Genomic DNA, 24,160 nt, shown 5'->3' on the forward strand with positions numbered 1-24,160 from the left:
ACCATTTTTTTCCTAGCCAGTGAACGAGAAGCACATCTGACTATTCACGATGACGTTAGCCAATCACCTCTGTTTGGTCTGTATGGTTACACGCTTGTGTATTTCTGAAGGACATATATAGATGTATTCAGATACCCAACGGCGAAAAGGGAGATATCTCTCCCTCTCTCTCTCTCTATCTCTCGTGTGCTGGAATTCAGGCTAGATAGATGCCTCATTCCCATTCCTTGTCCACCCCCATCTGCCACTCTACAGTAATAATAAGGTATTCACATTAGCAAGTTCATACTGGGTATCTTGGCAATACATGTGTGTCTGTATTAACCTCGAGTGCCCTCACGTTTCACGGAGGCACTGAGGTAGCTGCTAGCCACCCTCTGGCGTGCAGGATCAGGATAAGGAGTCAGATACAGAACGACTTTATCGCCGTCACATTTGTCTAGACTTACGTACTTTTGATATACAGTGGATAGGTGGAGGTCGTGTCATTACGTGTTCTGCTATATAATCTTTATCGAGATGGCCGTCAGTCGATTGCCTCTGGATTCCTTTTTCAGAAGGGGTTATGGAGTTACTCTAGGACCGCATTTGATGGAGCTTCGGCAGATATTTCCTGAAACAGGGAAATGATTGACTCCTTTGGAGGGAGTTCTTTGGCAGAGATTGTACCCCCCTCTCGTCAACTGGTGATGAAAGAGCCACGTCAAAGGTGATCTTTCGCTATCGGTGTAACCTAGAGTAGACGGAGTCCAGAATCAACTCTATCTATCTATCTATCTATCTATCTATCTATCTATCTATCTATCTATCTATATATATATATATATATATATATATATATATATATATATATATATATATATATATATATATATATATATTGATGAACTCCCCCTGCAAGAGGATGCGCTGCGAGTGAAAAGTCAGCTTTAGCGAGGCTGTATCACACGGAGTAGAGTTTCATTCAAGAAATTATCACTCCTAAGGAGTCTACATTTCTCTGCTACATATAGTGTGTGTAAACGTGTGTGTTTGTGTGTGCGCGTGTATGGTTTGTGATGCAGTTATACTATTCATTAAAAATCAACGCCTTTAAGAGACATATTTTCAGCGTCGAGGGTGAGGCTAGAGTGAGGCTAGACTATGAAGACCACAATCGTGATGATGATGATGATGACGTTTCTGCTGGCTCCCATCTCGGCTAATGTATTCCCTGACGCACGTAAGTTTTGGCTCTGCACTGTAGCCAAGCTACCAGTTCTCGACACATGTAGATTATTAGCCCATCACTGAGGTCAAGCTGTTCCTTCAGTCACTCTTAGGGTCAAGTTGTTCAATTACTCGTGTAAGTGCTAGCTTCTCACCAAGGCCGAGCTGCAGTTAACATTCATATCAATACCCTATTGACATTCATATCAATACCCTATTACCACTACGGAAGTAATTCGTCCGATTTGTTACGTCTCATTTAAGGGGTGGTTTTTATAGTGTTCCGTGATGTATTGTTCTATACGATGCAGTGTGCGAGGTTTGCTGGCATAATACCAACACCAAGAGGCATAACACTTTGAGGTTCACTGAGCCACAACTTTGCTTTTTTGGGAATTACTTGTAAATCATGATAGAAAAAAAAAGAAACGAGAAAAACAACGTAAGGGAGCTTATGCTTGTCACTGAGAGCAGTGACTTTGTGAAAGGGTCGACTTCTGGTCTGTGATGTGAGACGCCAGGTGGGTCGGATAACCGATGCATTTAGCATCACAGGATCGAGAGACTTTATCCGAGGCGCGTTCTTCGATGGCTAATGTATATAAATTCTCCTCATGAAGTATGTGACATAGAGGGTGTGGGAAAGAGAGGTAAATGGTAGATCTTTAGCAGCCTTTGGTCCTTCTCTTCCCCCCCAACACCGTTCCTTCCTGAGCATTCCGATGAAAAAGGAGATAGCACGATGGTCACTATGTCTCATCAGTAGCATCTTGTGTCGAGCCACAGCTCTCTCCCGCTCCGGAAAATTATTGACGACAATCATATGTGCCGACATTCATGTGGGTCCGGCCACCTGCGGGCACGAAAGCATTAAGAATATACTTGATTACCGTTCCCATTTCATCGTGATCACTTCATGTGTATGTGTGACACTTTTTACATATGTGACAGCTATACTTACAGGTCGTCATTGTCGGATATGTGAAACAAAGGCGCATTATTTTCTGGGAAGACTGCACGATTTTATAAAGAGATTTTGAATTGTATTGTAAACTTCTAGGGCTTCTCCTTCATCTAATTTTTCAATCAATTTACACTGTGAACTTCAGTCGATTTAATGTCTACCGTAAGCGTTTTAGCAATTTCTTGAAGAACAAAAAAAATGTTATAATTGACATTATCAAGCTTAGAGAGGGATATTGGTAGCCTGGCAATTGATTTTCTAGTATTTGGCAACCAACCACCTGACGTTAACTTTCCTCTGTACCTTTCGAAAATATGAGTCAAGCTTCGGTAAAAGAAAAAAGAAAATCATATCGCACACCTCAATATCATACACCTCATTTCACGTCACCTATTCTGTTAGTATTCATAATGCAATTCATTCTGCACCACTCAACTGCATATGTTGGTATATCTATATAGCACGCTCCTTGTTCGAGCTTATTTGACATTCCTTTTCATATGTCTTTTCACCCACTCACTGTGCCTCCCAAACACTTATCACATCCAGTGTGTGTCTCAATTGTCTGTACTGATTTCATTGATTGTCATCACTAGGTCTCAGTAACCCTGAGGAAATGTACAAAATACACCTTCTCTTTATGTTAGGCAATTGGTACTTTTACATTGTATGCATGCTTTAATACTGTTGTTTAACTAGTTGATTCGATTAATTACATAGATGAATGAACACACACACACACACACACACACACACACACACAAACCTTTCCACACACATATATATATATATATATATATATATATATATATATATATATATATATATATATATATATATATATATATATATATTACGCATAATCACATGTGTATAAACGTTCAGGTATGGAAAGCGTTGGGTCAGTGGCGGTGAGTGCCGTGCTGGAGGCCACGTCTCAGCCCTCCTGCTCCCTCATCCTCCTAACAGATGGCGTCACCTCACCTTCCAACGTCCTCAAGGTGACAATCTATGTTTACATGTATCATATGAATACTGTACGCTGTTGTGCAATCTTCAGTTGCTTAATGCCCTTGGTGTAAAGTGCAGGTACTGTACGCTTTTATGTAGCATCTGTGTTTTTCATGTAGTATCCAGATTTTATGTGTATTATGTAGAGTTAGGGTCTTGTAAGCTCTTTAGTATTGTCTCAATGTATATGTGAATATTCAGTGCTTTGGTGCTGCTTGCTCTGATAATGTATCTTGTTGAAGCATGTTCTATTGAAGCGAATATGATGAAAGGAGAAAGCGAGTTTCACAGCTTATCTATTTGAGTGAAGGCTTGACGTTATCATAACGACCAATCCTCGGAGTGGTAGGTCTCTACACGGAAACAGAGGGAAGTAACAGACACACTTGTGCCGCGGGTTCTATCTAGCCTTTGGGGCCGGGGACTTGGGACAGGTTAGAATAGCTCATGAGAACAGTGGCCAAAATGATACACGTACAATACATATGTAGCAGCAATCTCGCGGCGACCAGAGAGGGATGGTAGAAGAGAGGTTGCGTTTCCTATCTATTACTCCAGCTGTTGTACGCTTTCATGAGGCAAGAGCCTTTGCTTAAAGTAGCTTGAGCTGTTGTATGAGCTTTTTTCTTTGATGTTTTTTGAGACTTATTAAGAATGCAGGCTTCACATATTCTTGCATAGTGCTGAATGTTTACATGTTGTCATGTGGTAAGCATATTCTGTTTTTATGTAGAGTTCAGGTTCTGCATCTTATCATGCAGTGTTTACGGTTCGGCTGCTTTAAATCAGTGTTCGTATTTTGTATTCTCTTATTGAGTGCCCAGTTTCTGCGTGCTCTTATGTAATGTACAGGTTTTTCATGCTCTTGTCTAGTGTCCAAGTTTTGCATGCTCTTATGTGGTATACAGGAACTTCACTTTTTTATGTGGTACGCAGGATCTTTATATTGTTTTGTGGCGTCTATGTTCTGCATGTTCTTCTGTAGTGTTCAGGTTTCTTCGTTTGTGATATCTAGGTTCTGTATGTTCTTCGGTAGTGTTCATTATATTATATGTAACAACAGTATCAGAATTAAGCGTCACACATATTTCTTATAAAGAGTCACAAATGCCATCCCTCTCAGCGTCTGTGATCCAAGAGATCTGTCGTCCCTCTAGCGATCACGGAACTACACGGCAGCCCGCCAGCGCCCAGGTCATGAGGCTTCCTCTCTGTATCATCATAACGCTCTCCAGTCACACCTTTTTACGTCTACAATACGACATGCTCTCACGCATCGATATAAGCTATTACACCCAATACAAGGAAGGGAGGATTTCCAGCACGCAGGTACCACCTTTCAGTCGCTCTCTACGGCATGCTTCGAGTAGAAAGAAAAATACAGATATTTTTGGAGTGAGAAGTTCCTCGACAAGATTGTGCTCTCCCTTTCCAGCTTACTATTATGCTGCCTCGCCAGAGACGACTTTCGGCTCGCCGTTTAACTTCAAGCATGCGAAGTTTAGTACATACATATATGTGAATAGATAGACAGATAATCGTAAGTATATGCTGTAGCAATCAGTAACAGAGCATATCTTAAACAAATGTGATTTTTTATAGTACATATCACAACTTTTTAACCATCGGGCACCAGTGTCACATCTAAGGGCCGGAAACCCATAATACTACCTTCAGACTGACTGCTTGTTCATCACGCAGGCTGTGAGCAGCGAGAGGTCATCCCCCCGGGGTGTGACGGTGATGGAGGTGACGGCAGCGGACGGTCAGGACGCTAACGTGACGCTGGCGATGCTCTCCCACCTGATCAGCCAGGCTAGACGGGTAGGTCACCCTCACATCACTGCTGAGAGAGGTTAGTTAATCTTGCATTAATGGTGAGGGGTGAGGAGCGGAGCGAGGACCACTCTCATGTCATTTCTGAGTCAGGTAAGTCAATGTCACATCAGGACTGAAGAGGACTGGTCAATCTCATATAGGTCACTCTCAGATGAAGTCAGGTCACTATCACATCGATACTGAGGAGGATAGGTCACTCTCACATGAGGTTAGGGTGGGTAGTACACTCTCATGCCACTGTTGAATTGATAAATTACTCTCACTGATGAAAACGTGTTATCCTCAAAAATTTCGTCAGGTTGGTAGATTTCCCTAAAAGTAAAGCGAAGGCCGGTAGGCCATTCTCTCATTAACGCCAAGGCATTTTGGTCATTCCTATACTTTCTTAAACTTGTAGGTCATTCTCTGACGCTGAGGTGGTTAAGACTCCTCTCATGCTACTGCTGAGGCAGGTGAGCTGCTCTCATATTAGCTAACGAAGCGGGTACTTCTTTGCTGAGGTGGTAAGGTCATTCTCACACTACTGGTGAGGTGGGTATAGTTCGCTCTCACGTGGCTGTTGAGCCAGTTCGCTGAGTCTTTCTGACATCTCTGTTTCCCTTGGGTAGATGAATCATTATGGCTAACGGAGGTAGGTCCCTTCAAGATCCTACGCTAGACATGAACGTCACTCTTACATTATCATTGAGGTGGGCGATCGTCTCTCATATCAATGGTGTGGTGGACAATTCCACTCACATTACTCCACATGAAATGTCAGCTATACTGATGGGAACTGATGGAATCTTATGGTACGAGAAGGTCCTTGACGAGACTGTACTGGCCGAAGGTGACTAACAGTAATCTTGAGGAGGTAATTCTACAATGGCCATGGATCCAGTAGATTAACTGTCACCCTTTGCGTCTGGTGAGAGAGGCCCTCTCCCACCACTGCTGAGGTAGGCAGTGTACTCTCACGGTAGTGATGAAGAGGATGAGTAGTTCTTACGGTAGTGATGAGGAGGATAAGTAGTTCTTACGGTAATGATGAGGAGGATAAGTAGTTCTTACTATATTGCTGAATACATCGCTGCCGAGGTGGAGAAGTCACTTAGATAATTGCCAACTTGCGGATAAGTTTCACGTCTATATTACAGGATGGAAGAGACTTTCACTTCCCTACCTGCGTATGATAAACTCATCATAACCCGTCACCTTTATATATGAGGATGATTCAGTTACTTGTTTGTGTTCAGGTGCGACTTGGGTCGTGGTGCTTAAGGGTGGTGGTAGTGAGCCACGACCCGGCCTTCCTCGCCGCCTTCGCCGAGTCCTCCCTCAAGGGCCGCCTCCTGGTGTGGGCCACCAGGCTGCTGGTGGTCACCCGTCTCACCCTCCCACAGCTCCACGCCCTCCTGCCCGCTCTCTGGACCTTCTCCATGATGAACACCATCTTCCTCAACCTAGAAGAAACGCCATCTGGCCTCAGGTAATATGCATTGATACACACACACACACACACACACATACACACACACACACACACACACATATATATATATATATATATATATATATATATATATATATATATATATATATATATATATATATATATATATATATATATGTATATATATATATATATGCTCGAATACCCTTCGTCTCACATTGGTGAGCAACGGGGTCTACACTGGTCATTTCCTATCAGGCTTACACAGCCAGTAGGTAGCATTTTACCGAACCTAACTGTACAACGCGGAGGTATATGAATACAAACAAAGTGCATATGAAAGCGCACCTTCATGCAACATACAAACCCCCAACAGCCGGGATCGAACCCGGGACCCCTGTGCAACAGGCGGGAGCGTTACCGCCCTTAATAGGGAAATGATTATTCGAATACTATATACTCGAATATATGTGTACAATTCAACATACTCTCATCATGTACAGGGTCAGCGTGTATACTTACCTGCCGTTCAACCAGGCCAGTGAAAAAGTGCTTCAAGTAGCCACATGGACTCCAAACCGCGGCCTCCACCTTACCATCAATGCCCAGCTGTTCCCAGAGAAGTATGACAAGTAAGTAAAGGTGGATGGGGTAGTACCCACTCCACATACAGGGCGGGCATTTCCCTACGCCTATCTCTCTGTTTCTGTGTGACTGTCTGTCAGGTCGTAAATTATCATGGTTAATAATATGCTTTCAGATAACCATCTCTCCTTGTGTCTGCCAAACGTCCTCATCGGGGAATTTGGTTGTTAATTACCGCCTACCTGTCTGTGTCTATATTTCACAGCTCTACTGTGTATGACAGATGGACGGTGACTGCATGGCATGTACCGTGACCTCTCCTTTCACTCAAAGTCCAATGGTGAATGAAGTGATCGTTAAAACATTGTGTGGGGGATTACACTTAGTGTATTCTAAGTCTTTTCCAATCCGATACAAAGTCCGTTGTCTAAATTCGGCCGTAGATTGAATTATGTTGCTGCTTCATAATACATCGTGTGGTCGAGAAACCTCTCAAAGATGATTATGTTAATTTGGCAATGACTCAATTCATGGAAGACAACAAACGAAAGGGAACTATTACCAAGTCCATGAACTGAACTTGCATCTTGCAGGAGTCCTTTTGATGGGTTACTGAAAGCTGCCACACCCCTTGATGATGCATGGACACAGTACTGGTCTTGTTATTAATGACGAGAGATATCACGACGTAGACCTTTTAGATTTTTCACTCACAAACCAAAATGATGTTACCAATGAATGCGACAGCAAGAAACCCAACAGATATTTCTTTAAGTTATAAACGCATTTCCTCAGGTGGGTTTGAGTGGTTCATCTTCGAAATCTTTAGCTTTTTCTAACACTCACAAGGACTTGCCCAACACCACGAGCCTTCTTCAGGTAACTACAACCTTGTGCGTCGTCAGTTTCCAGGGAGCGACGATACCAGTGACGGCGCTGCCCTACCCTCCGTACTGGGTGGAGGAGGAACACCGGACCGCCAACGGCACCACCGTCAGGAAATACTCCGGCACCGACGGCGAACTACTGAACTCTGTGGCTGGTGCTCTCAAGTTTACCTTCTACGTCCTCCCTACCGCCAGCTGGGCTGAGGTGAGTCACTCAGCATTGATGTGTTAGAGCATTATATTGTCCAGAGGTGAGTTATTACCCCTACATGAACCGAGATGAATAATTGTACTGCCTACGCCAAGTTTACTCACTGTCGCGAGGTTAACAGACGTGAGACACCGGTTACTGGAGTCTGGGTCGATACAAATCTGGGAGATGAGTCTGCCACTGCCTCAAAAGGTATAAAAGTGAAGGCTGGAATTAAAGAGGTATTTGTATACCAGGTATATGAGTATAACTGATAAGGTGTATGGGAGAGTAGCAATAGCGGGTGTAGTGGCATGCAGAGACCATCAAACTGGTGAAGAACAATTGGGTTAATCCAGATGCTGCTGCTGCTGCCTGGGGTAAGATTGGCTACTGTTGTTGTATAGGCTGTGGTGAGTCACTCCTACTGTATGGACCGGGGTAGATCAGCATTCATCCAAGGTGCACAATTGCCTTTACATGGGTCAGCGTGAGTCGTTGCCATTACTTGGAATGAAATGACTCACCGCTGCTACATTGGCCATGATGTTACCTCTATTACATAGGCTAAGGTAATTCATTACCAGTATATGGATCAAGGGAAGGAAGACTCTACCGCCACATCAGTTCCTCACAATTTCTCAGACAAGATGATTTACGTGCTAGAGGGACACTGAACTGCTGCCAGTGTATAATCCGAAGCAAGAAAGTCCCGCTGCATGGAACCTTTAAGTGGATAGGGATAAGTCTTCTACACTGAGCAAGGTGAATCACTGCCTTCACAGAGCCAGAATCAGTAAGTTTATGCAGTCCATAAAGAGCTAAGATGTTTGATTTCATTTGGAAACTGTCATTTATGATTCCGGTAGATGATGTACCAGTCTCTGAAACCAGTTCTTCATGAATTAAACTTTGATTATATTTCAAAACAAAATGTTTCCGATGTACATATAAATGAAAGTCACATCTGCCAAGTGATTCGTGTTCGGTTACTCTGATTTTTTAACAATACCTGCGATATCTGAGTGTAAGAAAATTTACCCTTCCGTACGTGGTAACAAATGGCCCTCCCATTCACTTTATTTTCCTTTATCATCTTAATTCGATACGAGATAGATCCTTCTGTGTACTTTATCATACTGAAGATTGATGGTGCCTTCTACATTGGTATACTCCATGGCAGGCTGACAAGAGAGTGCCGGAGAGAAGATCCTTCATCTCACCCGTGTACCACACGGTGCTGCCACAGCGTCTAGAACGGTATGATGTGACGTACACCTACGAGTATGTGTTTATGGCTTTCGGTATGAAGAAACCTGGCCTCAAACCCGGCTGGCAGAGCCTCTACTACCCGCTGGCCGACCAGGTGTGGGCGACCGTCCTCGCTCTCCTGTTCAGTGTACCAGCCATCCTCATCGTGGTACGGTGTTTATGCTCATTCCAATATCACCTTTTCTGCCAGTGTATGAACAGTGTCTCTCACTCTTAAGAATGTTCTTGTCAGTGGGTCTAAGTGGACTTTGCAGTCCGTAAGCGTTTTTTTTTTGTGTCACTGAGGTTTACATAATAAAAAATTAAAATGGACAGATATTTTGCAAGGAAACCCATGTTTATGAATCCCTGAGAAACTTAGGCTGAAAGTAATTTTGAAGCTGAACACTTAAACCTACTGAACGAGAGCTGTAGGCATATGAGGGCGAATTGCCCGCATGACTGATTGTTCTATACCTATGAACTTGTACGAGGCTTCTGGGAGAAACCCTAATACTTCTTCAGTAGATGATATGTCACTATAGTCAGGATATGTGAATCTTGATGATCTTTTCTTCTTAATTCATTTTTGGTCAGTTTGGTAGCTGTTTCAGTGATGTGATCATGTGTCTTATTCGTTATATCTTGCTTTTATTGATAATGAAAGTTATTCAGAGTTTTAGAAGCAGCAATGGAAAAACTGATGAAATCTAACATTTAGTTTATCCTTGTGATAATAGTTCTGTCGACAAAATGTCCTCCTTTTTAGTTCAGTTTTCATATGCTGGAAACTGTATAATTTACAGGCATCAGAACAAGTTCAGTCCTCTTGTCTGTAGGCTTATTGACTGTCATCTGGTTATCATTTTCAGTTCCAGATAATAAGTTGCTTTACGTAATACTTTAGTCCTGATCCGATCCTATGGAAAAGAAAAGAGAAAAAGGATTGCTAGTGTGTCAGAAGTAGAAGGGGCAAGGGCTAATGGAAGACAGCGGAGGAAGATCAAAGGAAGAGACGAGAGAAACTGTGGGATACTAGGGACAGGAACGTTCAGGGGGACGAGAAGCGTTAAAATGGATTGGAAGGACGTGGTATTTGAAAGGGGGTAGGTAGGACCATGGTGCTACTAGGCTTAACCAGGGAATGTGAAACGGTCGAGATAAACCATGGTCGAGTCTCTTGGGCCTGGCGGTGAATGGTAGACTCTAGGTATAGTATTGTGCACTTGAGAATTTAAGAATAGATGTGTGCAAATGAGAGCACTTTTCTTGTTCCAGGTGCTACATGGCTAATGTGAAAAAGGCAGTGTATAATACATATATATATATATATATATATATATATATATATATATATATATATATATATATATATATATATATATATATATATATATATATATATATATATATATCCCCGAATGTCCTTGTCACATTATGTCAAAAGGAAGTTGTCGTAATGCTAATTCTTCATTCATGATTAGGCTTTAGTAGTTGTTGATATTGGCAGGAATTCCCCTAAGAGTTTCTCTTCCTTCTTGAATAAAGAAGCACGTCAAAGACAACGTCCCTGAGCAAAACCTATGTCATATATAATTACCTTATTCACGCCCTTCAAGACGGAGTATATAGATACAACAATTGCTCGAGCACTTCAGATTATTCGTGTAGGGAAGCAGAGGGACGGCGGCAGCAGGATAGGGGCGGGAGAGGTGTTGCAGCACATGACAGGGATGCTGCTGGGGCAGAACCTGCCACGACGGCTGCCCACCACCAGTTCCAGCCGCCTGCTGGTGGCGGCCTGGCTGGTGTTCGCCTTCATCATCGGGACGGTCTACCGCTGCAACCTCACCGCTCACCTCACCCTCCCCAAGTACCCGCCTCGACCAGAGACAGTAGAGGAACTGGTTGAAGTAATTGACAGGTGAGGTACTTACAGCTGTATCTATGAACTGATACATAATCGTGACCCTGCTATTATTTGAATGATGCGGTGCCTCAACATCTTCATGAAGCTCAAAAAATATATGCATGAGTACGTTGTAAGACGTATGACATATAGTCCGCGAATAAAATTGTATAATTCATTTTTGTCAATTCTGAAGGAATTTAAAGAGTCACTTCTTTTAAAAGATAGATGTTGGATGTCTCATGTACTGTGAGAATTTTGACAATGTTTAGAATTATACGAGGTCACTCACTAGAGTTTCTTAATCCCAAAGAGTAACACGGCCGCTGTACGGAGCTGCTTACAAGGAATTCTTTATGAACTCCGACTACGAGGTGTTCCAAAAGCTTGGCGAACTGCTGGTCATCGGCATCGGCGTGAGAGACGGACTCAAGCAAGCTTTGAAATATAAGTGAGTCGCGAACCATTCAGTTTTTAATATACTAGACTGAAAGCTTTCTTTTTTACTTACATGTTGTTGCTACATAATCACCAAGAATGCATGATATAGATTTTGCCAACCTTAATTTTTCGTTAGCTTTGGAAAGGTCCCGTACTTGCTTTAGAAACTTAATGATATTTGTCCATATCTTTTTTTTTTTTTCATTTATTACGTTCGTACTCAGCGTAGCTCACTCCAGCTTTGTGTGAGCAGTTGTGTGCTTTCTGATAAGCCCAGATGGTTTGTTCTTGTGTATTATCTCTTTTCTTTTTTTTTCCAGCCAGGCGGTAATAGAGGGTCGGCGTTACCTGGAACACATCATTGCTGAGGAGTTCAGCCAGCCAGATGGCACCACAGACTTGTACATTGGCCGTCAGCACGTCACTCCCGGCCTGGCCGCCTGGATCATTCCCCACGACGCCCCTTACCGTCTACAGCTGAACCGCTGCATCATGGCCGTCATAGAAGTAGGTTTGGAATATTCACGTACTTTGCTGTTTTTAATATAGATCTGCTGTACTTATGAGTGAGCTCATGTGCGTCATCTGTTGACTCGTTTCTTTTGGAGATATTCCGTGTTCCTCAGCAGGATCTGAATTTGGATGTGAGTCATGATAACGTGTCACCTTAGCCAAAATGCTACGTGTCGTTTTCCATGATAAACACCAGAGTCCCTCAGGACAACTCGTTTTCCTTCCAGTTTATATCACGATCACGAGAGAGCCTTGGTGGTAAGAGAGTGGCAAGATGAGCTTAGAATTAGGTCGTCAATCAAAGCGCAAGCCTGGGCGAAATAAGTAATGAAGAGTAAATGCAGTTATGGCTACATGAGCCTTAGCTCCTAATAAGTGAAATATTTTGAATGTTGTCGTGATCAGTGAGGGAGATTCATATTTTTTTTTGAGGGGATTTCACTCTCATAAGCTGAGATCACAAATCCATACAAAGGACGGATTAATCCTCTGTATAATCGAAGCATCTATTCAGAAGAATTTTCTCAGTTTCTTGCCCACTTGATAATGTAGGACTTCCAAGACTGATTGTATGTTACAGTGATATCGAGTATGTTTATTGCGGTAAGTACCAGAATCACAGAGGTTGTGAGGAGGTTTTTGGAGGAGAACTGGGGAGAAATTAGGTCTCGAAGGCGTTAACCCCAGCGAGGATATACAACTGCCCCACTGGAGTTTTTCCATAGAGGAAAGAAGAAGTTGAATTTTCGTTTCCTTAGGCAGGCTTGTACGAGAAATGGAGCGGCGACCAGATGGCCAAGGCTCGACAACGAAGCATGAGGAGGCAACAGGGTCAGGGGGGTGAGGGAGCAGAGTCTAGCAGCACCACCACGGCCCTCACCCTCAGGCACATGCAGGGGCCCCTCATACTCCTTTTTCTGGGTCTCCTCATCGGAGGGGCTCTGTTCGCCATCGAATTCGTCACACACTTGTACCTGCAAACTTCTGAGTGAACCTTGACACCACGGAGAACATATGAACATATGTTCCTGTATACAGCATACAGAGGCCCTCAACGTAGAGAATTATGTGGGAATATCCTATACCTGTATATATATATATTTGTATTAGAGTATATGCATAGTGACACACCACTTATGTATGCTTCTTAGTAATGGTGTAAAGTAGAGATTCACTTAGAATCGATTTTCTTGCCATGAATTACAATCAAGCAGTAAGTTTGATTTACTGTATGTAAAAAATATTCATGTTGTTTATTTGAAATATAATAAGGCCAACTTATATCATATATATAAATATATATATATATATACATATATATATATATATATATATATATATATATATATATATATATATATATATATATATATATATATATATATATATATATATATATATATATATATATATATATATAAAAAAGGGGGTGACTGTATTGTTGACTGGTTGGTAAGGTTATTTAATGTATGTATGACTCATGGTGAGGTGCCTGAGGATTGGCGGAATGCGTGCATAGTGCCATTGTACAAAGGCAAAGGGGATAAGAGTGAGTGCTCAAATTACAGAGGTATAAGTTTGTTGAGTATTCCTGGTAAATTATATGGGAGGGTATTGATTGAGAGGGTGAAGGCATGTACAGAGCATCAGATTGGGGAAGAGCAGTGCGGTTTCAGAAGTGGTAGAGGATGTGTGGATCAGGTGTTTGCTTTGAAGAATGTATGTGAGAAATACTTAGAAAAGCAAATGGATTCGTATGTAGCATTTATGGATCTGGAGAAGGCATATGATAGAGTTGATAGAGATGCTCTGTGGAAGGTATTAAGAATATATGGTGTGGGAGGCAAGTTGTTAGAAGCAGTGAAAAGTTTTTATCGAGGATGTAAGGCATGTGTACGTGTAGGAAGAGAGGAAAGTGATTGGTTCTCAGTGAATGTAGGTTTGCGGCAGGGTTGTGTGATGTCTCCATGGTTGTTTAATTTGTTTATGGATGGGGTTGTTAGGGAGGTAAATGCAAGAGTCCTGGAAAGAGGGGCAAGTATGAAGTCTGTTGGGGATGAGAGAGCTTGGGAAGTGAGTCAGTTGTTGTTCGCTGATGATACAGCGCTGGTGGCTGATTCATGTGAGAAACTGCAGAAGCTGGTGACTGAGTTTGGTAAAGTGTGTGGAAGAAGAAAGTTAAGAGTAAATGTGAATAAGAGCAAGGTTATTAGGTACAGTAGGGTTGAGGGTCAAGTCAATTGGGAGGTGAGTTTGAATGGAGAAAAACTGGAGGAAGTGAAGTGTTTTAGATATCTGGGAGTGGATCTGTCAGCGGATGGAACCATGGAAGCGGAAGTGGATCATAGGGTGGGGGAGGGGGCGAAAATTTTGGGAGCCTTGAAAAATGTGTGGAAGTCGAGAACATTATCTCGGAAAGCAAAAATGGGTATGTTTGAAGGAATAGTGGTTCCAACAATGTTGTATGGTTGCGAGGCGTGGGCTATGGATAGAGTTGTGCGCAGGAGGATGGATGTGCTGGAAATGAGATGTTTGAGGACAATGTGTGGTATGAGGTGGTTTGATCGAGTAAGTAACGTAAGGGTAAGAGAGATGTGTGGAAATAAAAAGAGTGTGGTTGAGAGAGCAGAAGAGGGTGTTTTGAAATGGTTTGGGCACATGGAGAGAATGAGTGAGGAAAGATTGACCAAGAGGATATATGTGTCGGAGGTGGAGGGAACGAGGAGAAGAGGGAGGCCAAATTGGAGGTGGAAAGATGGAGTGAAAAAGATTTTGTGTGATCGGGGCCTGAACATGCAGGAGGGTGAAAGGAGGGCAAGAAATAGAGTGAATTGGAGCGATGTGGTATACAGGGGTTGACGTGCTGTCAGTGGATTGAATCAAGGCATGTGAAGCGTCTGGGGTAAACCATGGAAAGCTGTGTAGGTATGTATATTTGCGTGTGTGGACGTGTGTATGTACGTGTGTATGGGGGTTGGGCCATTTCTTTCGTCTGTTTCCTTGCGCTACCTCGCAAACGCGGGAGACAGCGACAAAGTATAAAAAAAAAAAAAAAAAATATATATATATATATATATATATATATCACTTTACAAACAGGCACATTGTCAAAAAGTGAATAAAAAGACATTAAACACTGTGATTCGAGCATGTATTTGAAATCTTACGGATGATACACATAAAGTTGTAAAACACATTTGAATTTTGAACTGCAACTATTGCAACCACAGTAACTATACCACAAAATGATACAAGAAGAAAAAGAAATCTTAGAAATTTCTCCGACACCGTCACTCTTTTGGGGAGGTGTGGCTGTTCAGTGGGTGACAATGTATTGACGATCACTCTGTGAACACTAGGATCAAGGATGCTACTATCTCGACGGTAAAGGAGAGTCCTGCAATGCCGATCCCTAGGAGGAGGAGTATGAGTGGACCCTGAGTGTGTGTGAGGGTGAGGGCCCTGATGCTCCTGCCAGACTGTGTCCCATCCGGCGCCGCTCCCTGCTGCTTCTGCTGCTGCTGCTGTTGAGCCAAGTACTCCCGCTGCCGGCTGCTGCTTTTGCGTCGAGCCTTCGTCATTTGATCGCTGCTCCACTTCTCGTACAAACCTGCCTGGTGAAATGAAGACTTGGCATTTCTTTGCATCTTTGGCATTGAGCTCAATTGATCTACGTATTGCCGTTTTGTTCATGAGGGGAAATAGATATGGGATCAAGGTGGCACTGACTTTCCAAAACAAAAAGAACAGTAGTTGAAGGGAGAATGTCAAAGAACGAGAAATGCAAACAGTTTCGAGATGATTCGGCCTTTCCTCCAGTGTCCACATGATCTGAATGGAGTCATGCGTTGCTTCTTTGTCACGTCCCATTCAAACTAACCAAACAAAGAAAGATTCGTCGGCTCAGTTTGATTGTTTCCAGACGAGTCTTTGGTCTTGAAGCCTTATGATTTGAAAATGGTATTGTCCTTCGTTTCTTCACGGATATGGAAGGGTATTAACAACGATTGAGTAGGTTGAAGAAGTATGAATCTTGGTGTTCTAGATGCTGGAAAGGTCGCTGACTTGTGAAGGGAGCTACAGGACATCAAAGTTGTATCTTGAGAGTGATTCTGGGGATGGCATATCCAATTTTCTAATAGCATGGAAGGATCACACACCTCCTAGCTGAATTTCATACCTGTTAAGCGCCGAACTCGTTCTTCTATCGATTTCTCACTAGAGCACTGATCCCTCCCTTCTGATTAAGCAACCCACCTCGATGACGGCCATCATGCAGCGCTCGATCTGAGGGCGGTAGGGGGCATCGTGGGGGATGGGCCAGGCGGCCATCGCTGGCATTATGTACTCGCGGCCCACGTACAAGTCTGTGCTGCCATCTGGTTGGGTGAAGTTTTCAGCTATGACGTGTTGCAAGTTGCGACGGCCCTCGACCACTGCTTGGCTGGTGGGGAGGGGATAAAATCAACACTGTTTAGCTTACCAAATGAGAACTTAGATGTTTTTCCTATGTTTATGCCTACAGTCTAGTTTCTGTATGACAATGGTCTTCGTTCACACCCAGTCCTATCAAGGTGATATCAAGACTTCAAACTTTAACTCTTAACCTTTACAAGTTTACAACATGGATAGGTTGTAATAGAGAATACGGAATTCTAAAGAAGACGCACGCAGACTCATTTCAGTCTTCCAAGCATATCGTAGTGCTGGCTCGACACTTGGTCTATAGTTTTTGAGCCGACCAACAGAGAATCGATAGAGAATACTAGCGTTAGTTCATATACCCAGTACCAACTCGCTAATGATGTTATTATACTTATTAATTGAACGCTTGAGTAGTGGATGCCAATAGATAAACGCTTAAGTGGTGGATGCCAATAGATAAACGCTTAAGTGGTGGATGCCAATAGATAAACGCCTAAGTGGTGGATGCCAATAGATAAACACTTAAGTGTTGGATGCCAATAGATAAACCCTTAAGTGGTGGATGCCAATAGATACACTCTCTATTCTGTTGTACGTGTGGCTGCTAATAGTGTATGTATCACGGACACTACGCTTGTTTTCGTCATATTTGTGATTACTGAGATACCTGAATTGTGTTGTTTTAAACATTTTTTTGAGGTTTACTATTCTGAGTGTTGAACTTCTCATGTTTCTGTATCGTCTTGATATGAATAACCAGCTTTTTGAAAGTCTTGTTATTATGATGAAAGTTACAACTATACCAAAAGCCTTTAAGTATTAGAGTAAGATTTTCTTCATCTATCTGTCGAGAGATTGTACGCTTTTCACTGAGTGATGTAGCGTTCCATGGCCAAACATTCTCTCAATAGCTCCCTTTCAGTATGATCACTTCTTAACTGGTTATGGTTACCATGCAGGCCAGTATCAAATGTAACACTATCCCTCTAAACTAACCTGATATCATCATTGCATACTTGGGTGTATAGCCAGATACTTACTTGTGCTCCAAGGCTTGCTGGAGACCCTGCAGAACACTGGGCCCGATGAATAGAAGTTTACCCAGCTTTTGGTAGACTTTATTGCTGGACTTCGTATAGAAAGCTTTAAAAGGAGCTTGATACGAGCCTCCCGTTATTCTGTTGAAGGATTGAGCCTATGTAAGAAGACCATAGTTTTTGGAATGATTAGAAGAATGAAAGAATTGTGATGGGTCCGAAATATTATCTGGAAAATGTAGATATTCTACCTCACTAAACCCAGAAGAAATATACTGGTAGTATAAAGAAGAACCTGGGTAGGAAAAGAGAATATGAATACTGATGTCCCTCCTTAACTATATGATCCACACAAGGCAGTATATATACTACAGCTGTAGACGTTCAGTTTCTGTTGCAGTTTAACTTTCCCGCTTACTGTCGTCTACAGACTTCGGCATCTTACAACATAACTAATTGAACCAGACTTGGCTTAGGGAATGTCAGAATAATATTTTCAGACAAGAGATCCTTGGAAAAAAGATTGGTCTGTCACATGCATTAGCATTAGTCTTGTTGCTTAGGTGGGCCGCCAGCAGACCTGCTCCTACGTCATATGTTATATTAGATAAGAGTTCAGATGAACCTCTGTACAGTGCCATCTACTCGTCCAGACTCACTAGTTGGAGATTTATCAGCCAGGTTACCTTTGTCTGGCATAATCAAGGCTCCTGCGGGGCCACGTAAGACTCCTGTGGCTGGATGCATTACTTAATGTGTTTTCATCTACATATTTTGGACATATCAAATTATGACATCACTAGGATCGAGCAAGTTACTTTTACAGAAATGGATCTTCAGTGATGATATATGAAACATCGAAACCAACTGACGTGTCGTGATATTTGCAGTAGAAGCATTTTACGCTCAGAGTGAAAGTCTTTTACTTCATTGGAAATTTGCTGTGCTCAACGTTTTCATCACCGTACGGAAGCAGTTATGATGCATACATAACTGCACAATGTTCAGTGGATCTGAATGACATAGATGTCTCTTTCTTACTTGTCAACTGCATCTACGAGTTCCTGGACGGTCTCTGGTCGAGGCGGGTACTTGGGGAGGGTGAGGTGAGCGGTGAGGTTGCCGCGGTAGACCGTCCCGATGATGAAGGCGAACACCAGCCAGGCCGCCACCAGTAGGCGGCTGGAACTGGTGCTTGGCAGCCGTGGTGGTAGGCTCTGCCCCAGGAGCATCCCTGCCACATCCTGCACCACTGCTCCCGCCCCTATCCTGCTGCCGCCGTCCCTCCGCTCCTCAACACGAAGGACCTGCAAGACTCGAAAATATGCGACTTGGTGTCTTTGTGAAACTGTGGAGGATGAAATATAAGAAAAATGTGGATTGTCTTTTCCATGGTAAATTCAGCGACTGGCGTATCTCGTATAGTGCTATTGATCCATTTTGTTTTCTTATATTTCCCTGATTGCGCTGATCAGCCACAAGATTACATTGCTTAGATTTCAAAGATGTTACCATGAATCAGCGGTAAAGCTTTTACTGTATCTCTAGAGACGGATCGGCATCTAGTGCTACACTACCATGAGGATGATGGCCGGGACACAGAGCTGGAGGCCGAGGATTGCTGCCCACACCTGGTCGGCCAGCGGGTAGTAGAGGCTCTGCCAGCGAGGCTTGGCACTAGGCTTCCTCATGCTGAAAGTCTTAAAGGTAAACTCATAGACGAACGTCATATCGAATCTCTTCAGACGTTGAGGCAATAATGTATAGTACACAGGTGCCATGAAGGATTCTCTCACCTCCACCTTCTGCACAACCTGCGAGGGAAGTAAGACGGTGCAGTAAACTATTCGTAAACCTGGGTGTATAGATCAACCTAGCCATAAGCAAGCGTATCAGTGTGTGCAGCCGTAAATAGGATGGTTTACAGCCACGAACGCATCAGGTATCAAAAATATCCAAGCCTTTTGTTACCATCTGAACATCATATATGTAACACAAAGTGGAACTTGTCTAATATATCTTCCTCAGGATGATAACAGAAGCAATTTCACATGAATCTGAAGAATGGATATGTACATAACCATCGTCACTCATGTATACTCATATACCAGTTCTGTGACTCAGGAAATGTCGTTGTGGTGACCAAACCATCAACCAGATCACAGTCCATAGTCATCTCTGTCCACATGACATCAGGAACCTTAACTCACGTAGTGTCAGTGACTCATCCCGACCCACGTAGCTGTAGCTGAGCAAGGAGTGACTCACCTCCGGCCAGTTTTTGACGGGTAGGACGTGGAAGGTAAAGTTATAAGTGCGTGCCATTGAGAGTGCCAGTTCCCCGTCAGTGCCGGTGTAGATCTTGACGGTGGTGCCGTTGGCGGTCTGGTGTTCCTCCTCCACCCAGTAAGGCGGGAACGGCAACACCGTCACGGGTATCGTAGCTCCGTGGAAACTGATAACACATCAAAACGCTATGAGACGTATTTGGAAAAAATTGCTAACCTATTGTCTTGCTAGAGAGAGACACTGATGATATGTCAGGAAGTAAACACAGGGACTTGAGATGGTGATATGTGTGATAGAAGCCCTACACCCCAAGAGGTGGCACTGATGGAACAGGTGATAGGTTTTACATCCAGGAACGTCTACTTACTCGTCGAATTTCTCGTGGAAAAGATCGAGTTTGGTGAGCAGGTGGAGACCTCCTTCCGGCGACCAGGAGGCAACCCGCACCACTTGCGCTCCCGTCGGGCTGTACGGATGATGGGCGTACACGGTGACCCTGTACACAACACCGGGTATTATTACTGTATGTCACTTTACGGCTGGAGCGTCCACACTGATCCCATACATAGGACTGGTATTGTTGCTCTTGGTTGAGAAATATTGTGGAGGCTGACACACTGCATTATGATGAAGATCATCGAGCCTAATTAGTCTTATTCACTGTATATCTCGAGGGAAAACGTGTTCTCCAGGTTAAGGGTATTGGTATATGCTGGTCACGTCACCTGGCGCTGGAAGAGAGGTGTCCTATTGGATAGTGATAGCTGCCCTAGCTGTGTATATTGTAAGATATTGGTTATCCTGTCTTATCTGTTCAGCAAGATGGCTTTCGTTGCCTACAATACCTGTGCTTATTTGGCGTATTTTCCAGATTTAGGACGATGGTGTTCATCATGGTAAAGGTCCAACTGGCAGGCAGGAGGGCGTGGAGTTGTGGGAGTGTGAGACGGGTGACCACCAGCAGCTTGGTGGCCCACACCAGGAGGCGGCCCTTGAGGGAAGACTCGGCGAAGGAGGAGAGGAAGTCCGGGTCGTGGCTCACTACCACCACCCTAACGCACCACGACCCCAGCCGCACCTGACACGATCAGCAACTTTAGTTCTCATTCAAGAATTAATGTTGTTCATCACATCAGAGTAGATCGCCTCTCCAGCAGAATATTATGGGATCTACCTGCCTGAACATGAAAGTGAGTGTGACCCTTCCAACCTGTTTGCCCTAATGATAATGTCAAAATATGCTTAACTTCTTCAGCTCTCCTCAGTAATATGAGACTGACCTACTCAACTCATTGACAATGCGAGTGACCTAGCGAACTCGAGAGTAATGTGGGACTGACCTACTCGTAACAACTGTAATTTGGGAGGGATATCTGACTTATTTGTCACTGAGTGACATACCCACCTCTGTAGTAACGTGAGACTGAACTTCCTGATGGGGCATTAATGTTAGTGGCTTACCCACCCCACGTATGATATGAGAATGACCTACCTGTCTAGCCAGGTCGACCAGGTGGGAGAGCATCGCCAGCGTCACGTTACCGTCCTGACCGTCCGCTGCCGTCACCTCCATCACCGTCACACCCCAAGGGGAAGATATCTCGCTGCTCACCTCCTGGGGAAATGAAATTAGTCATTGATCCATTTTGATGGTTACTAAACGAACCATTTACAGCGCTATGAGGCGGAAGATCTCTCGAAAGTTTTCGACGAATGCCATGAAGAACTTGCTTTATGGACATAGTATTTTTCAGGCAGTAGCATGACAATATATTGATCAAAGAAGAAAGATTCACGGAAAAACTCTCACACTAAACAAGAGCAAAAAATTACCTTGACGATGGTGGAGTGTGAGGTGACGCCATCAGTGAGGAGGATGAGGGAGCAGGAGGGCTGAGACGTGGCCTCCAGCACGGCACTCACCGCCAGACTAACGTCCTGCTTTACATCTGTGTATTCAGATTGATACATGTAGGTGCCTGGGTATGTGATGGATCATGGGTATGTGTAACAATGGCAACAATCTTAAGAAATAGATTAATCAACAGATTTGTTTGGATGCGTTCCATCACAGGGCTTGTAAGATCTTTGAAAAGCAAAGTTGATCAACAAATGTTGATGGTGAAACTTCAGATCGTCAGAATAATTTGATTACTTCGTAAACGGTATAGACGATCAAGTGTGTGATTACTTCGTAAACGGTATAGACAGACGACCAAGTGTGTGATTACTTCGTAAACGGTATAGACAGACGACCAAGTGTGTGATTACTTCGTAAACGGTATAGACAGACGACCAAGTGTGTGATAGATAAGCAGCTTGGATACAGCATTTATGGAAGGAACACTTTCGTGAGTTGGGAAATAGTTTCGTCACAGTGTTTAGTGCATTCACTTGAGGAGGTTCATGAGCAGACTAGGAAAGAAATGGCGACTATTCGCATACTTAAGTACATGGAAGCATTTTGATCACAGTGCTATGAGCACGCTCACCTGAGTGCAGGAGCTGCTGAGCCACAGTATCAGAGAGGAGGACTGTCGCTAGAAGCACGTTCACCTTCATCCTCTGCCTCAACCTCTGCACTACTCACCTTTTAAAGATACGTTTCCTTTATTTGCATGAAGATACATAACATACACACACACACACACACACACACACACACACACACACAGACGCCGGCCTCGAGCTGCTCGAAGTTACACCTTGAGTGAAAAAGTTACCTTTGGCAAGGCCGTATCATTGGAAGTACAGTGTCATATGTTTTAGTTTAGCTAAATAACAGCATTTTGCCCTCTGTCTAACACATCGCTCCAGTTCGCTTTACCCCATGCACGCCTCACACCTTTCTGCATGTTCAGGTCCCGATCACTCAAAGCACCTTTCGCTACATCCACCCACCTTCTCCTCAACATCCCTCTTCACCTAACTCACCTTCGCTTTCGACAAGCACATGCTCTGAGTCAGCCTCTCCTCACTCAGCCTCTCCACATGTGCTCGCATGAATGATAGGATACTGAAAATAAACAAATTATCCAAATATTTTCTTTATCATAGGGAATGTGAATCACTGACAGGATCCGCTACACATGCTCTAGGTATACAGACATTATTGTATTTTCAGCTTGCTATGTATCATTATACACTTCTCTTTCCACATGGCAAGGTCGGTGCAAACGTTCCTCCACAGTGAACTGGGTAAACGTTTGGCTAATCTTATTGATAAATCATCATATTTTTTTTCCCTCCACTTTACTTTTTTTCTCCTTCTTATAATTATACTTATGCATTTCATCCGAGATCAGTCTTTTTCCCTTTTTTTCTGATTTATTCTCCTTAAGGAATCTAGCCTCTACGTGATTTCATCTTCACTTTTTTTTTTGTTTTTTTGACCAGAAACTTTTCTGTGTGTATTTGTTTCTCAGTCAGTCCTCTTCAGAGGCGCTTCCTCATAAAGCCACATTAACCCCGTGTTGTGGAACAATACCAGCATCTCGCAACAAAGTTTTATTTGCTTTGTCCTGGTACTGATGGCTGATGACAATCTGTACACTAATCTTGCACTGTATTCACATTCAGTTCGGTACGTTACACTAATTCACATATATACAGTCAATAGCAGTGTATCCTATTGAAGGAAAGTTATCTCTAATTCAAAAAAAATCGGGGCTTCTTTCTCGCAGTGACGCCCGTAGACCTGCCCTTGCCTGTCAGGTCAGCTCGGCTAATGCTACGTAGACCTGTAGTCACTGAAACCATCTGGCTTCCGTGATCACCCTAGACACATGTTCAGACGGGAGGCATGGTTAAGTGTAGTCACTCATGAGCTTAGAAAGAACACGATGAAATTATCTGAACCTTTACCTTACAATGAGGATCCGTGGGAGGTGATAAGAAGGGATTTGCCAATAATGAAGAAGACCTCTGTCTTTGGTACAACAAGGGGAAACAGCAGTGTGTCTCCTTTCTGTGGAGGTGGTTGCATATAAGGCAGACAGTCCAAATCTCACTAACATGCAACCATAGACTACGAGAGAAGCTGAAATCTGATTGGTCTGCGTAATCATCAGCACATTTTTTACTTTCGTGTTATTGGTTAAGGGACTTACAGTGACAGATGCATGGTGCTCGACACTGCACGTAGCCACCGTGATTGGCCAAGGGAAGTTTGCGCGCGC

At 43.3% G+C, this 24,160-nt stretch overlaps 2 protein-coding genes across 2 annotated transcripts; one reads left to right on the top strand and one right to left on the bottom strand.

The window, feature by feature from the left end:
• The first annotated feature begins 1,109 nt into the window (after positions 1-1,109).
• On the top strand, positions 1,110-13,499 carry LOC139753963 (ionotropic receptor 93a-like). Its single transcript, XM_071670924.1, has 11 exons — positions 1,110-1,222; positions 3,059-3,174; positions 4,886-5,008; positions 6,259-6,491; positions 6,959-7,087; positions 7,946-8,132; positions 9,301-9,537; positions 11,027-11,292; positions 11,591-11,728; positions 12,039-12,225; positions 12,990-13,499. Exons 1-11 carry the CDS (start codon positions 1,144-1,146, stop codon positions 13,221-13,223), a joined length of 1,929 nt encoding a protein of 642 aa, XP_071527025.1. The 5' UTR covers positions 1,110-1,143; the 3' UTR covers positions 13,224-13,499.
• Positions 13,500-15,293: 1,794 nt separating this feature from the next.
• LOC139753965 (ionotropic receptor 93a-like) lies at positions 15,294-23,932 on the bottom strand. Its single transcript, XM_071670925.1, has 12 exons — positions 23,847-23,932; positions 22,475-22,572; positions 21,816-21,931; positions 21,475-21,597; positions 20,828-21,060; positions 20,350-20,478; positions 19,962-20,148; positions 19,271-19,507; positions 18,735-19,000; positions 17,697-17,834; positions 16,489-16,675; positions 15,294-15,845 (listed from the first exon to the last, which is right to left on the bottom strand). The coding sequence occupies exons 2-12, from the start codon at positions 22,542-22,544 to the stop codon at positions 15,573-15,575; spliced, it is 1,959 nt and encodes a 652-aa protein (XP_071527026.1). The 5' UTR covers positions 22,545-22,572; positions 23,847-23,932; the 3' UTR covers positions 15,294-15,572.
• Positions 23,933-24,160: the final 228 nt, after the last annotated feature.

Source organism: Panulirus ornatus, chromosome 16, assembly GCF_036320965.1.
Source record: "Panulirus ornatus isolate Po-2019 chromosome 16, ASM3632096v1, whole genome shotgun sequence".
NCBI lineage: Eukaryota > Metazoa > Arthropoda > Malacostraca > Decapoda > Palinuridae > Panulirus > Panulirus ornatus.

What these genes read in the sequence shown, in the direction of transcription:
- LOC139753965 (XM_071670925.1), bottom strand. Translation starts at nt 22,544, where the DNA reads ATGAAGGTGAACGTGCTTCTAGCGACAGTCCTCCTCTCTGATACTGTG. An exon ending in TTCCACGAGAAATTCGACGA is followed by an intron (nt 20,149 to 20,349) that starts GTAAGTAGACGT and finishes ATGTGTTATCAG; the next exon opens with TTTCCACGGAGCTACGATAC. An exon ending in GCATGATGGCCGTCATCGAG is followed by an intron (nt 15,846 to 16,488) that starts GTGGGTTGCTTA and finishes TCATTTCACCAG; the next exon opens with GCAGGTTTGTACGAGAAGTG.
- LOC139753963 (XM_071670924.1), top strand. Translation starts at nt 1,144, where the DNA reads ATGAAGACCACAATCGTGATGATGATGATGATGACGTTTCTGCTGGCT. An exon ending in AAGCAAGCTTTGAAATATAA is followed by an intron (nt 11,729 to 12,038) that starts GTGAGTCGCGAA and finishes TTTTTTTTCCAG; the next exon opens with CCAGGCGGTAATAGAGGGTC. An exon ending in GCATCATGGCCGTCATAGAA is followed by an intron (nt 12,226 to 12,989) that starts GTAGGTTTGGAA and finishes TCGTTTCCTTAG; the next exon opens with GCAGGCTTGTACGAGAAATG.